This window comes from Sciurus carolinensis, chromosome 8 (assembly GCF_902686445.1).
Source record: "Sciurus carolinensis chromosome 8, mSciCar1.2, whole genome shotgun sequence".
In the NCBI taxonomy this organism is placed as follows: domain Eukaryota; kingdom Metazoa; phylum Chordata; class Mammalia; order Rodentia; family Sciuridae; genus Sciurus; species Sciurus carolinensis.
Window position 1 is genome coordinate 105,741,081 of NC_062220.1, and position 14,006 is coordinate 105,755,086.

At 37.7% G+C, this 14,006-nt stretch overlaps 1 protein-coding gene across 1 annotated transcript in view; it reads left to right on the forward strand.

Annotated features, from left to right (window-relative positions):
* Abca13 (ATP binding cassette subfamily A member 13) overlaps positions 1–14,006 on the forward strand; it is a 475,698-nt gene that overhangs the window by 89,970 nt on the left and 371,722 nt on the right. Inside the window, 3 exon segments of the mRNA XM_047562044.1 lie at positions 1,879–6,648; positions 8,121–9,929; positions 11,765–11,874. Coding sequence (XP_047418000.1) covers positions 1,879–6,648; positions 8,121–9,929; positions 11,765–11,874 — 6,689 coding nt within the window.

A 14,006-nucleotide genomic window follows, 5' to 3' on the forward strand; every position in this document is an offset into this window, starting at 1 on the left:
TGCAAATCATCTTAATCATATATAATCTGAAGTCCTTTTCTGACATTTCTTCTACCATACTGTCATTGGATTCTATTAATATAGAATCCAGATTTGTTTGGATCATTTTCTTCCCTTGTTTTTTCATGTTGTTCATGTATCTTCCACTCTAGCAGTGCAGATCTGGGGTATTGCAGATTTCCCCCTATAGGCTTATAGGGGCCCTATAGGTTTCCAAAACCTTTTCTATAAGGGGAGATCAATATTAGTAGTGCCCAATTCAGATACCATGCAATCCTAGACCAAATAGCCCCTATGAGGACAATAACAATATTATCATAATAAACAGAATGAGTTCAAATATTATCTTCAGTAAAACAAACAGATTTGCAATAAGGTCTGCAGTTTCTAATGGAGGACAAAGAGAATGCAGAGGGATGTAGAATGTGGCTGTTAATGGAATAAGAAAAGAATATACAGAAGTTCTAGATAATAGAAAGTGTGAGAGTGTAATCAAAAGAAATTGGACGTTAGCATGCAAAAAAGAGAGAAAGAGACTCTGAGGTAACAGGTAAACAAAAGGAATAGAGAGTAAGGAAAGTAAAGAAATAAAAACTTAAAAATTTTCAATAAGGAGAAAAAAGAAAATCTACAGTGTAACAGTCATATAGTAATGAAACCTCCCAGTCTTCAGTAGCCTGATGCATGAGAGGTACCTGACAGTGAGCTTCAAGTCTCCAGCAGGCGTCTCAGGATGGGATTTGCCCCACCTAAAGATCGGAGCTCCGGCTTCCAGGCTTGTCCAAGATGGCTGCTCTGGCTTGCAAATGTGTTGGCAAATGGGGAGCTGCAGCTCAGGTGTGGACATGGCTGGCTGGAGGTGCTGGAGGCAGGGTGTGGTTGGTCAGGCAGGGGTTCCAGAGGTCGGGTGTGTTTGGTGTGGTTCCGGGATCCTGGAGGCTGGGTGCAATCGGTCAGTCTGGGGTCCTGGTGATAGGGCGCAGGCAGTTGGTCTGGGGGTCCTGGCGGCAGGGAGCAGTCAGTGGATGTGAGGGCCCCGGAGGCAGGGAGTGATCGGTCGGTCAGACTGAAGGGATCCTGGAGACGGGGCTGAGTCAGTCCCACCAGGGGTCCTATGGGGCCTGGCTGTTGTCTCAAAATGGCAGCAGCCAAGAGTGATCAAACCTGCAGGTACTGTGACAGTGAACTTCCAGGCAACAGCAGGCAGCTGGTGCTCCACTGGCAGTCGGCGATCAGTTTGCTGACTGTTGTCGGATGATCAGGAGGTGAACCTCATGCGTTCGGTGATGAATAGGTATAAGGCAGGCGATGGACAGGCGAGAGGCAGGCAAATGGCAGATGATAGGCGCCTGACAGTGAGCAATCTGAACTCTTTGTATTTTAAAAATAAACACCTGGAGAGAAAGTACCCCATCTAACATAAAAGAGCATTGGAATTGCCTCCTGGGAATTTAAAGAAAATTTAAAGATTCTTTAAATCATACATGCACCATTTTGATGCATCTCACTATTTGGACTACCTTGATAATCCAAGACATTTTGAGATGAAATGTGAAAATGAATCCTAAGATTCTTCTGGAATAAACAGCAATCTTATCTTTAATAATGAATATCTTTACATATGAATTCACAGGAGAAAAAATTTAAGCATGCAGTCTTTTTGATTATAGACAACATTTAAATCTAAAGATATGTAACTGTGTTGTGGAATTCTAAAACACTTTCAAATGCTCACATTAGTTTTAATGTCTACTAGGAAATGTATTGTCTAGTAAATATTTCATTTAGGTTTACTGTAAGTGATTAGTATCTTAGAAATTTGATATGTTGAATTATTTTTTTCTTTCTGATACTAAAACAACTCTATTAATGTTGTAGTGCCTTAAACTGCACAAAGCACCTTCTGGTGATGGAAAAGAAGTTTCATGCCTCTGAGGATGAACAGATGAACTTTCTTTTATCATTTGTGGAATTTTGGGAGAAATTATTACTACCTAATCCTTTCAACTCATTCAGGGTTCCCAAATTCCACAACTCATCTTTCACCAAGGAAGTTCTGAATAAAAGTGTTTTGTGGATAAATCACTTTGAGAGTTTAGAGAGAGACCCACCTGCTGCTGAAGCTCAGGAGCTTTTAGAATTTGGGAAAGAGGTGATTGAAAAACTGCAAACTGTTGGAAGTCACTGGATGAGAAGCCAGTCTACAAATATTTTGAGATTCATGGAATTAATACTTCTTGAAATTAACCCCAAACTTCTAGAATTATGGCTCAATGGCATTTCTAAAGGAGAAAAAGCTAAATTGGAAAACTTTTCTTCACTTTTAAATTTTTCTGTTCCAGAAAATGAGAAAATTTTTAGTAAAAGCATAAACATTTCCCAGTTATTCCATTCAAATTGGTCAAAATCACCAGCAGTGAACATGGATTTTGTACATTTAAGTGAAACTGTGATGAATGGTCTCTATGAATTTGGATTGCTGAGGCATGATCAAGTCTCAGAAGCTCTGGACACAGTCTATTTTGTAAAGAATGCGTCTGATCTTTTCTCAGCCCTTTCTGAACCTCAAAAACAGGAAGTTAATAACATTTTGACACACATACACCTAAATGTCTTCAAAGACAAGGATTCAGCTTTACTTCTACAAATTTATTCTTCCTTTTACCGATATATTTATAAATTCTTGAGTGTGCAGAGTAGAGATTCTCTGCTAATGTATCTTACCCAAATCTCAAGATATATTTTGGACATCATAAAGCAATTTAATTTTCAAAACATCAGTAAAGCATTTGAATTTTTGTCTGAGACCGCAGGGATTCTTGGGGGAATTTCTAAAGTATCTTATTGTCAGCAGTTGTTTTCAGTTTTTAACTTTTTGGAGCTTCAAGCTCAATCCCTGATGTCTACAGAGGGCCAAGAATTGGAAATGATCCATGCTACCTTGACAGGCCTCAAACAGCTGCTAATAGCAGATGAAGATTTTCGCATGTCTTTATTTCAATATGTCAGTCATCTCCTCAATGGTTCAGTAGAAACCCTGTTGGGTAATGAATGCTTTGTTTTGGATAATGAAATCATTTCCTCTATGAATTATTTAACAGACAAGGGATCTTCATTTAATCTTCCATGGTCACAAATTTTTTCAAACCTCTCAGCAAATGTCAGCGTGTTGAATGAGTTTTTGGCTGTTCACTGCACCATTTCATGGCTTCAAATGTGGACTGAAATCTGGGGAAGTATATCTCAAATATTTAAGTTTGACTTGAATATCTTCACTTCTCTTCATGTTGGACTCACTCAGCTTTTGGATGAATTAGAAAAGGATGTGAAAATTTCTAAAAGCTGCCAGGGAGTCTTTCCCACTCATCATGCAGTTAGACTCATATTAAATTTGTTTAAAAATGTGACTCAAGCTGATGATTTGCAGGATTGGCATGACTTGATGGATCTCAGGGATCTATGGGTAGCATTAGGTGATGCATTAGTTGCAGTAAAATCACTTAACTTGGACCAAATAGAAAAATCCCTTTTCACCATGGAAACTACCCTGCACCAGCTAGAGACACTTCCATTGAACACAAACACAAACAGGGAGTTTTTATATTCTCTGCTTGAGGTTTTCATTGAGTTAAGCCAGACCTCAGAATATATGGATAGTAATGCAGATTTGATAAATCATTTTCTTTTAAATAATCTCACAGATCATGGAGATAACAAATTTCAAAGCATCATCACCAAGCTAAGAGAAACAATATTATTTCTTAGAAATGTGTCTCATGATCAAGATTTATTGTCCTGTGCTGATGTTTTCCAAAATGTAACAAAGTTGATTTTAGAAGAAGGCTTATTTCATGTAAATACCTCACAGCAGACAGTACAAATTCTGGATGTGTTATATTCCACATTATTCTCTGAGAACACAGTTGGTAGACTGAGAGGATGCATGGCATGGATAGATGCCATCAATCGTCTATATGTGATGTATAATTCAAGTTTTTCACAAGGACATCTGGACAGTGTTTTGGGGAGTTTTAAAGATACGGACAACAAAATGAACTCCACATTGAAAATGGTAACTTGGCTGCTAAATATAAAGAAACCCCTTTGTTCTTTGGGTGAGTCAAATATAAATTGTGTAAATGTTTACTTGAAAGATATAACTGACTTTCTAAATATTGTACTTACTACAGTCTTTGAAAAAGAGGAAGTACCAAAATTTGAGATTTTATTAGCTGTTTTGAATGGTTCCACAAATCAAGTAAGGATGATTGTAAACAACTTAACAAGAGACTTTGATTTTCTCTCCCAATCCAATTGGAAATATTTTAATGAATTAGTTCTAAGACCTACAGAAATGTCACGTGAAATTCCTAATCAGTTTCAAAATCTTTGGCTGCATTTAATAGCATTGGGGAAGGAAATTCAGAAACTTGTAAAAGATATTTTCTCTAATATCCTGGAAAATAATTCCTCTTCTAAAACTGAAAACTATTTTAGTATATTTGGTACCAGTCCAAAGGAAAATGATATAAAGAGTTTAGGCAATTCAATTTATCATTTAGCTAATTACCTTGCTTTCAGTTTATCTCATGATCTTCAAAACTCACCAGAAACAATTTCACATGAACTAATGAAAGCTGTGGATCTTGGTATTCAGTGGATGAGGGATGTGTTCAACTCCTTAATGCCCACTGTTTCTCACAATATCCCACAAAATACAAGTCGTGCTCAAGTTTTAAAGAAGGTGGCTTCTCTCATGCGTACTCTCAAGAAAGCAGACATAGACCTTGTAGTAGATCAGCTTGAACACATTAGTGAGAGCCTGGTGGATTTCTTCAAGAATCTCAGTAGATTAGATAGGGGCAATTCAGGGGTCAACTTGCTTGTTGGCTTGATGGAGAAATTTGTAGACAGTTCCCATGCTTGGAATGTCAATCATCTGCTTAGGCTCTCCCGTCTGTTTCCTAAGGATGATGTGAATGCAGTAGTGGATTTGTACTATGCTCTTCCTCATATTGTGAGTCTCCTGCAGAGAGTGACTGATAAAAACATCACACAGGCCCTCAAAGATGTCTATAACTTTACACTCCTTCATGGCATAAGCATTTCAAACATGACCAAGGAGGACTTTGCTGTTGTGATAAAAGCTCTTCTGGATATAGTCACACTAATATCAGACCAACCAGCTATTGTCTCAGAAGTTTTAACCTGCCTTCCTGTGGTTTGGTGCTGGAATCATACAACCTATGGATTTCAGCAGAATCCAGAATTGGAAGCCTGCAAAGTCCATGGGCTTATGTCTTCTTCCTTTTATCACCAAGTGGCCATAATACTTGACCATCTCCACCTGACTCCCCCAGGTGAAGGTTCACAATGTTCAAATGAAAGTTCACAAATGGAAATACGTAGGCAAGTTATTTGTGTAATTCATGAATTAGCGGACTGGAATTCCATCCTTCTAGCACTGTCCGAAGTCTTCCATGCTAAAATCTCACTAGTGAAAATGGTGCAAGAATTTTGGCATAAGGTGTTACCTTTTATTCCACTTTCTGAAAATCAAAGTAGTGACAGCATCGCTGAACATTGTCCTGGTGGTCCAATAAAGCAAATTGCTTTGCAAATCATAGAAAAGCTAAAAAATGTCAATTTTACAAAAGCTACTTCTGGAGAAAACATTTTTGAAAAACTGGCTGGTTTAAATAAGATTCTTAACATTACTGAAGGCACAGAGAAATTTGTCCAAAATAATATTTCCTTAAATTTGGAAAGGATGATCAAGTTGATTGCTGGGGATTGGAGCCTAGAAAATAACAGTGCTTATTTACTCTCTCCACTCACGATTCTTCTGAATGCAAGTTTCATGGAAAGTAGTTTAGAAGCACTAACAAGTTTTATTAAAAATAGTGACACTATTTACAACCTTGATGGACTATGGCTTGACTTTAAACAAACCATGAAAGAACTAACCCATGACTTTAGTATCAGGCACTGGTTCTCTATAATTAAGAAGGAAATCCAAAGTATAAATTCAGTGACTCTTCAAAGCTTAGTTTTACAACTTTCCCACTTTCTGGAAAGCTTGGATTCATCACTATTGAGGACATTAGAAATTACTGAAGATTTTTTGTTGACCACAAAAAAATGGTTTCATGAAATTGAAAACAAAGATTACTCTAAATTGATACAAACATTATTTGTTCCTGTGACCAGCGAGAGTTTAACTGATAATATAACTAAAGATATGACTAATTATTTGGAATTTCTGAAAAGCATTTCAAGAGAAGGCAATTTCAATGTTGACTTTCTTACTCATCTGCTAAATCAAGAGCAACTAACCAATTTCTCAGTTGTTCAGTTGCTTTTTGAAAGCATTCTGATTAATTTCATCAATAACTTAGCTGAGAGATCTCAAGAAGTGGTCCCAAATTTAAGTGATGATGACCTTCAAAAAATGAATATCATTAACCTCACCTTGAATCACATGCCATCCGACAATGGTGGGAAAACTATTCTCCCTCCAAGGAGCACAGGGGATTTCAAAGAACAGTTTTTGAGAATATTCTCCTCCCTTTTACTAAAGGGAAATTCTGAGAACAAAATATCTCTTCTGCTAAAAGACTTCCACAAAGATGCTATTGCAGAGATGAGGTGAGTGTATTTTTTCTTTGTATATAGTTCATTTGATTGCAATATATCTCAAACCACTTTCTTTTCTGGAGTACAGGAATGCCAATAAACAGCAGTCATACCTAAAAAATTTTGAATGACAATTAAAGTTAATGTGTCTTCATGACAATTTTATGAAAATATCAAAGTAAAATAATTTTGATTATTGCTACTTAAATAGTAAGCATTCAGACCTAGCCTGTGGTATATAGTTATACATTATTTTTCTTCTATTTTTTAGACACTGAAAACAATTACAAAATTCTATTTTATATGGAACTGAAAAATTAGTTTTTATGGATGAATATTCACATGTTGAATGGTCATAATTTGAATTGCTGTATTAACTGTCTAAATCACATATGAAGGGTTTAAATATTTTTATTATAATTCATCTAGTGTGATGTTTGCATTTGGAAACCCTAAAATCAATAGTCACATTATTTTTATTCATATATTTTAAAAAATCTCTTTGAATGTTATCAGTAAAAATGCTGGAGGGAAATTCCAGTTTATTTCATCTTGTTTCAGTCAGGACTCAACTATGGCATCAGCAAAGATTGAATTGAAAGAATAGGCTTACATAACTTCACACACTGGCTGAGTAAGTCCCAAATCCGTAGGGAAGGCTGTCAGGAGGGGACTGTCACAGTCAGCAGGAACACCAGAGGCATGAGATGAAACTTTTGGTCCCAGGTGGTAGTCAAGAAGGAAGGAAGACTCAGGGGCAAGGGAGACCAGTTGCCTACCCAGCTGCCATTGGAGTTTTTAGGTCAGGCGAGACCCACGTTGTCTTTTTACGACCTTCTGACTGATTATGTCAGGCCCACCTAGGACAAACTATGTCTCTTCTGGTTACCATGAAATTAGCTGATTAGGGACTTGAATCACATCTGCAAAATCTGTTTTCCTACGCTACATTAGTGTTGGATTGAATAGCTGATAGAAGGCATATTTATGCTACAAAAATGGCCTCTGACTTCTATATACTCGTCATCTCTCTGGAGGCACTCTTCCTTGTAGACCACTAAGCCCAGAGACAAACAAAAAAGGGCATTGTGGGCCTATTGTTCTGCTAAGTCAAGTTGATGGATCACAAAACCATCAGAGTTTTCAAATGATCTGCTATTATTTTTTTAAAATTCGAAAAAAATATAAATAGGCTTTCCACTTTTTCAGAACCACCTTGTAATCATTTTGCCTCTTTTCTAAATACAAAAATAAGTGGCCTTTTAAATTGTTAGTTTCAATGAATTGTAATAAAAGTCTCCATGAAATCCCTTCACTCTTTTCATTATTTGACAACAAAAATATTAATTGTGATTTGGAATTATTTTAGCATATTTCACTCAATATTATCCTTCCATGATGCTATTATAAACCAAATAAAATAATAGCCACTATATATTTAAATCATTTCATTGCTAGTGTATTAAAAATGAAATTTTTTTTAGTTTTTTTCCAAAAGATAAAATTCTAGAAGTTCTGAAATTGGATCAATTTCTTACCTCAAAGAATGAAGAAAGATTGATGGATTTTTTCTCAAGTTTAAAGGAGACTATATATCATTTAATCAAAAACTCATTTATATTAGACAATGGAGAACTTTATTTTGATAACCATCAAGGTCTGGAATTCATAAAAGATTTGTTGCATGCCTTTGTAAGGGAAACCTCAATAAAAAATAAGTCTGAAGATAATTTGGACTTCCTTACAGTGGTGAGTCAGTTGCTTTTCCATATAAATAGTCCTGAGGAGCTCTTCAAACTTAATCAAAATCTTGGGTCAGTTCTTCATCTTGTGAGAGAAAGTTCCACAGAGATAGCAAATCTTATGGATACTCTTTTAAACTCTCTCAGTAAGGACTTCCACACCTTATATCCTACACTCCAAGAAGTCATATTATCTAACCTAACTGATTTGTTTTTCTTTATACATAACTCATTTCTTCTAAGAAACAGAGAAACATTAGAAATTACTAAGAGGTTACTTGGTGTTATTTCTAGAGCTTCTGAAAATAGTCATGTCCCGGAACCTCTCTTAGAAATGTCTAGAACTCTGACCATGCTGTTGAGCAACAGTGCTGAGCTGAGAGATCTTGCCATATTAGTGGACTCCACTGTGAAACTTCTCAAGCTATCCAAGAAAGTTGCAGGACAGATGGCTATGATTTTTGACACTCATTTAATCTCCAGTACCAAGGACACCATTAAATTCTTTGATACTCTCTATTCCATCATGCACCAAAGGGTTCAACATCTTGTGAAGGAAATAACTACTTTGAAAAAGGTAGATCATTTTATATTTGAAAAGATAAATGATTCATTACTGCCATTTCTTGACTTGGCCTTTGGGATGATTGGGGTCAAACCTAATATTTCACAAGACTCTGATATTTTCAGTGTGTCATCTATCATACTCTCATATGTGAACCAATCCAAGGACTTTTCTGATATTTTGGAAGAAATAGCTGAATTTTTAACTTCTATGAAAATCGATTTGGGAGTTTTGGAGCATCTTATGGTGACATTTAGTAATGTGTCTCAAATATTTTCTAGGGATTCTATCAATTTATGGGAGGAAATTCTGGATTGCTTAGTTCCTATAAATAACATTACCAACCAAATGGACTTTTTACAGCTTAATCCAAATTCTAGCCCTCAAGATACAAAGCAGGAAAGGATTCATGAAGTGATTTGTTTTTTGGATAAAATGTTAACAGAAAGCAGCACAGAAATAGGAACTTACTTGAAAATGGCGATTAATCTTACCTTAGAAACTCTTTGGAATAGCTTGAAGAAGGATAACTGGGAGGTTTTAAATCTGTTGTTGACATTTTTTCAGCATCCCAATAACCTTTTGAAAACCATAGAACAGGCCTCCAGTGGAACTGAAAGTGAGTATGGAGATTAATTAAGTAAAGGTTTATCTTTCAACACATCTTTGATTGAGAACATAACCCATCATCAACTTGAAAAAGCAACCCAGTTTGTGTTAAGTAGAACAACTCTCTCAAGGAAAGGGCTCCTCCCTAACAACTCCCAGTGGGAAAATTCCATAAGCACTGTGTTTCATCCAATTTTGGAGATTTTTCTTAATGCAACCATTGGAAAGAATGGCATGTCGGCAAAAGAAGCCTGGTCCCAGGATGATATGATGAATTTTCCTTATGGTTTCAAACCATTATAGTATTTCAAGAAATACCTGAGAAGATTATTTGTATTGATTGAATACTGGCAAAAAGTGTCGCTGACAGATGAAAGGTAATCAAACACCTCATTCACTTCATGTTTTTCCTCACTTCAGTAGCCTTGCAGGAATAACGGTGAATCAGGGTAAGTGACCTTTGACTTTTATAATGCTCTGAAGTTGGCTTCTACAATGGAGTGATTTGAGTCCAGTCTTTCATTTTCATTATTTGGCTTATTATTTGGCATTCAGATGATTTGGATTCCCTCAAGAGTTTTTCAAAAGTAAATTATTTTCAAAAGCAAAATCATTGTATTCTGTTCACTTGGCACATTAACAAGTTTTCTCTGTGCACGCACTCTGGCAAACAAGGGTCCTACTATTGGATATTTAGCTGAGAATGTAAATTCACCCACTTCACACAGAACATTGAAGTTGTAGTTTTAACCAACCACAGGAAAGTTCCAGGCAGCTGTTGGCTTCGGCTTTCTTTAGATTCAATCTAACTCTAAATGATTGATCACCTCTAAGCCTTTTCACTCCTAAATATTGGGTCAAAGGAAACCTGTTCTTTTTTTTTTTTTTTTTTTTTCTCCCCCTATCCCGTGGTAGGAAGTATGTTCTTAAGAGCTCTGGTCCTATTAGCTGCTGTGTTCTGGAAGCAGTCTGCTGCCTTAGGTGGGGCAGTTTGCTCCTATTGGTGTGCAGAGCCCTAGAGGGACTGCACTTTCTATATCCATGCTTCCTGGGCATGACAAGACTTTTCAAAGGGTTTGTGGTCCCTGCCTGTGTCTGCCTTTGTTTCAGCCCCACTTGGAGATTAGAAATGCAGTCTGAACTCATCAGACTTACTGAGTTATTTTCTGTTAGTTCTGTTGCTATAAACCTGTGTCTCAAATCCAATAAATTTTTATAGCTTGGAAGGATGTCCTTAGTTAATGAAATAGGTATCCCTTGGGTACAAGAACTATCATTACCTCAAAATTTGAATGCTGGCTTTCAGACTTTCCTGGCTCATCTCCTCTTTGCTTCAGATCCAAAATTGTGTTGTGTTTGACTTTAGCATGGGCTTGGAATTTTCTTTTGAGCTGGAGGTGGTCCTGGCCACCCTGTTCTCCCCCATCTCAGCTTTTGCTTCAGTTTTTTCAGTTCTCCAGAGAGGGAACTTACACCAGCGCTCTACATACCATCATGTTTTTGTAATGCATTATTTTATTTTTTTTGATTAATGTATATTAGTTGAACATACTTATGCTGTACAATGTGATATTTCAATATCTGTACATATTCTATAATGATCAAATCAGAGTAATTAGCATATCTATCCCCTCAGTCACTTACCATTTCTTTGTGGCAAGAACATTCACAATCCTCTCTTCTAGCTATTTGGAGATATACAATGCGTTATTGTTATCTGTAGTCATCCTGCTGTGCCATAGAACACCAGAGCTCCTTTCTCCTCTCTAACTAGCACTGGGTCCGTGGAACATCCTCTCCACATCCATACCCCTTCTCTCTCCAGCCTCTGGGACCTATTCTGCTCTTAACTTCATGAGGTCAACATTTTTATACTCTACATATGAATGACAACACGTGATATATGTCTTTCCCTGACTTTCCTCACGTAACATAAATGTCCTTTAGATTCACCCATGTTGTCACAGAGGCTGCCAGCGTATCTTGACATCCTTTAGTCACTTACCTTTGCATTTCAAGAGAATCAAACAAATAGAAAACAGTTTTCTGGAGATCTAAATTATGTTATCTGAGCTTTTCTTGTACAATATCTATGATTGAGCAGAGGGGACAATTCTTACCTGTGTTATGGCCTAGCCTACTACATGGTAACAATGCTTGTGGGTTGCAGATTTTTATCCTTAAATGCCATTCTCTTTTTTTCCTTCCTCAGTGTTGTTGAGATGTGTCAAGTTTTCCAGCAGCTGGAGAAGCCCTCTGAAGCCATCGAGATACTGCAGAAAGTGAAGATGGTAGTTTTGCGTGTGCTTATCATCTTTGCAGGTGGGCTGCTGATGTAAGAAGTGCTTGATAATATCCCTGTGTCAGTTCTGAGAGCTGAGTTGTCAGAGAGGTACACAGATTTCCCAGGAATTTCTTTTAGAACAAAGAACAACATTCTTAGCCTGGACTGTGAGACCTGAGACCCAAAGGGGTCTGGTTCAGCCTCTCCAACCTTGTCAGACTGTGTGCTCCAGCTAAGTTGGACAACCCCTTCCTAATACTGTGTGGGGCTTTCTGGTTTCTGTGTCTTTGCTCATGGAGTGTACTTCCCCGTCTCTTTGACCTAAATTCGAATTGTGCTCTGTGTCCTAGATCTGGGGGCATCTTGTTCAGAAGGATGGCCCTTTGCCTCCTTTGCTGGCAAGATATTTTTTTTTTACATTTTTTTAATTGTAAACAAATGGGATACATGTTGTTTCTCTGTTTGTACATGGAGTGAAGGCATACCTTTTGTATAATCATAAATTTACATAGGGTAATGTTGTTTGATTCATTCTGTTATTTTTTCTCCTCCCACCCCTCTTTTCCTTCTATACAGTCCTTCCTTCCTCCATTCTTGCCACCCTCCCTAACCCTAACCCTAAACCTAATCCTAACCCTAACACTAACGCCTCCCACCCCCCATTATGTGTCATCATCCGCTGATCAGCGAGATCCTTTTGTCCTTTGGTTTTTTTGAGATTGGCTTATCTCACTTAGCATGATATTCTCCAATTTCATCTATTTGCCTGCAAATGCCATAATTTTATCATTCTTTATGGTGAAGTAATATTCCTTTGTATATGTATACCACAGATTCTTTATCCATTCATCAATTGAAGGACATCTAGGTTGGTTCCACAATCTGGCTATTGTGAATTGAGCAGCTATGAACATTGATGTGGCTGTATCTCTGTAGTATGCTGATTTTAAGTCCTTTGGGTATAGGCCAAGAGTGGGATAGCTGGGTCAAATGGTGGTTCCATTCCAAGCTTTCTGAGGAATCTCCATACTGCTTTCCAGAGTGGCTGCACTAATTTGCAACCCCACCAGCAATGTATGAGTGTACCTTTTTCCCCACATTGCTGGCAAGATCTTTAAGGAGATGTTTATCAAAGGCAAATCTTCATGCTCTTATTGCTTACATCTACCCACCCTTCTAAAGTCTCCTTTCTTGCAAGCCGCAACTATGCCATAACATCTGTGTGTCTGCAATGCCTGGCATGGGCAATGCAGTCCCTCAGTGTGCTGAGGGGTCCATGTAGTGACCTGAATTTCCTCCAGCCCTGGCACTTACTGCTCATGTTTTCGTTTCTGATACCTCCTTTCCTGCAGTAGTCTGTAGCCTCACTGAGAGCAGGACCAGTTTCTTATTAAATCCTGTATCTCCATAATATTCAACATAGCACCTAGCAATCATAAATAGTTATATTGTAAATAAATTAACTTATAAACTAAGGTCATACTTGATACATTCTTAGCTACACATTTTCCTTAAATGCTACCATTGATGGAGAGTAAGTACTATGAGCTGCCTTGTAGGGTAATTCTATTATTTTAGGGCTATCTTCAATGTGTAGGCATTAGGTTATAGTTCATACCTGAGTCTATGGAATGGACCACTGATGTATAAGTAATTCTCCTTGAACACGCATGCTGATGCCTTCCTCTGGCCCAGTTTCCCAGACGTGGCTGCTCAGAGTCCTCTTAGGAGGCAGCTGGGGTCTCTGAGTTAACTCTGAGTTAACAAAGACTCTGAGAGACTGGTGAGATAGATGAAGAGGTGGGTCAAGGAAGAGAAATGGGGGAGCAGAAGGTGGGTCTGATCAGACCAGAGAAGAGTGAGAGGAGGACTGAGCGGTTCTTAACCTCTTCCCCTAGAAGCTCCACCATGACTGACCTTATACCTCCAGCTCCCGCCTCCACCTCAGTTCATTTGAGTTCATACTCTTACTCTCTTATGTTTTCTGATTTATTATTAGACTATTGCTTTTATTTAGATTACCATTTTATTCTGTTGTACTATTATTTTTAGATCATTATTTCTTCTGGGAAGCTTTCCTTGACCTACCCCGGTGTCAGGTGACCTTACCTGGATTCCCGTCTCAGGGCTTGACTTCCTAATTATGGCCCTGACCACTGTGTGCTGTTCT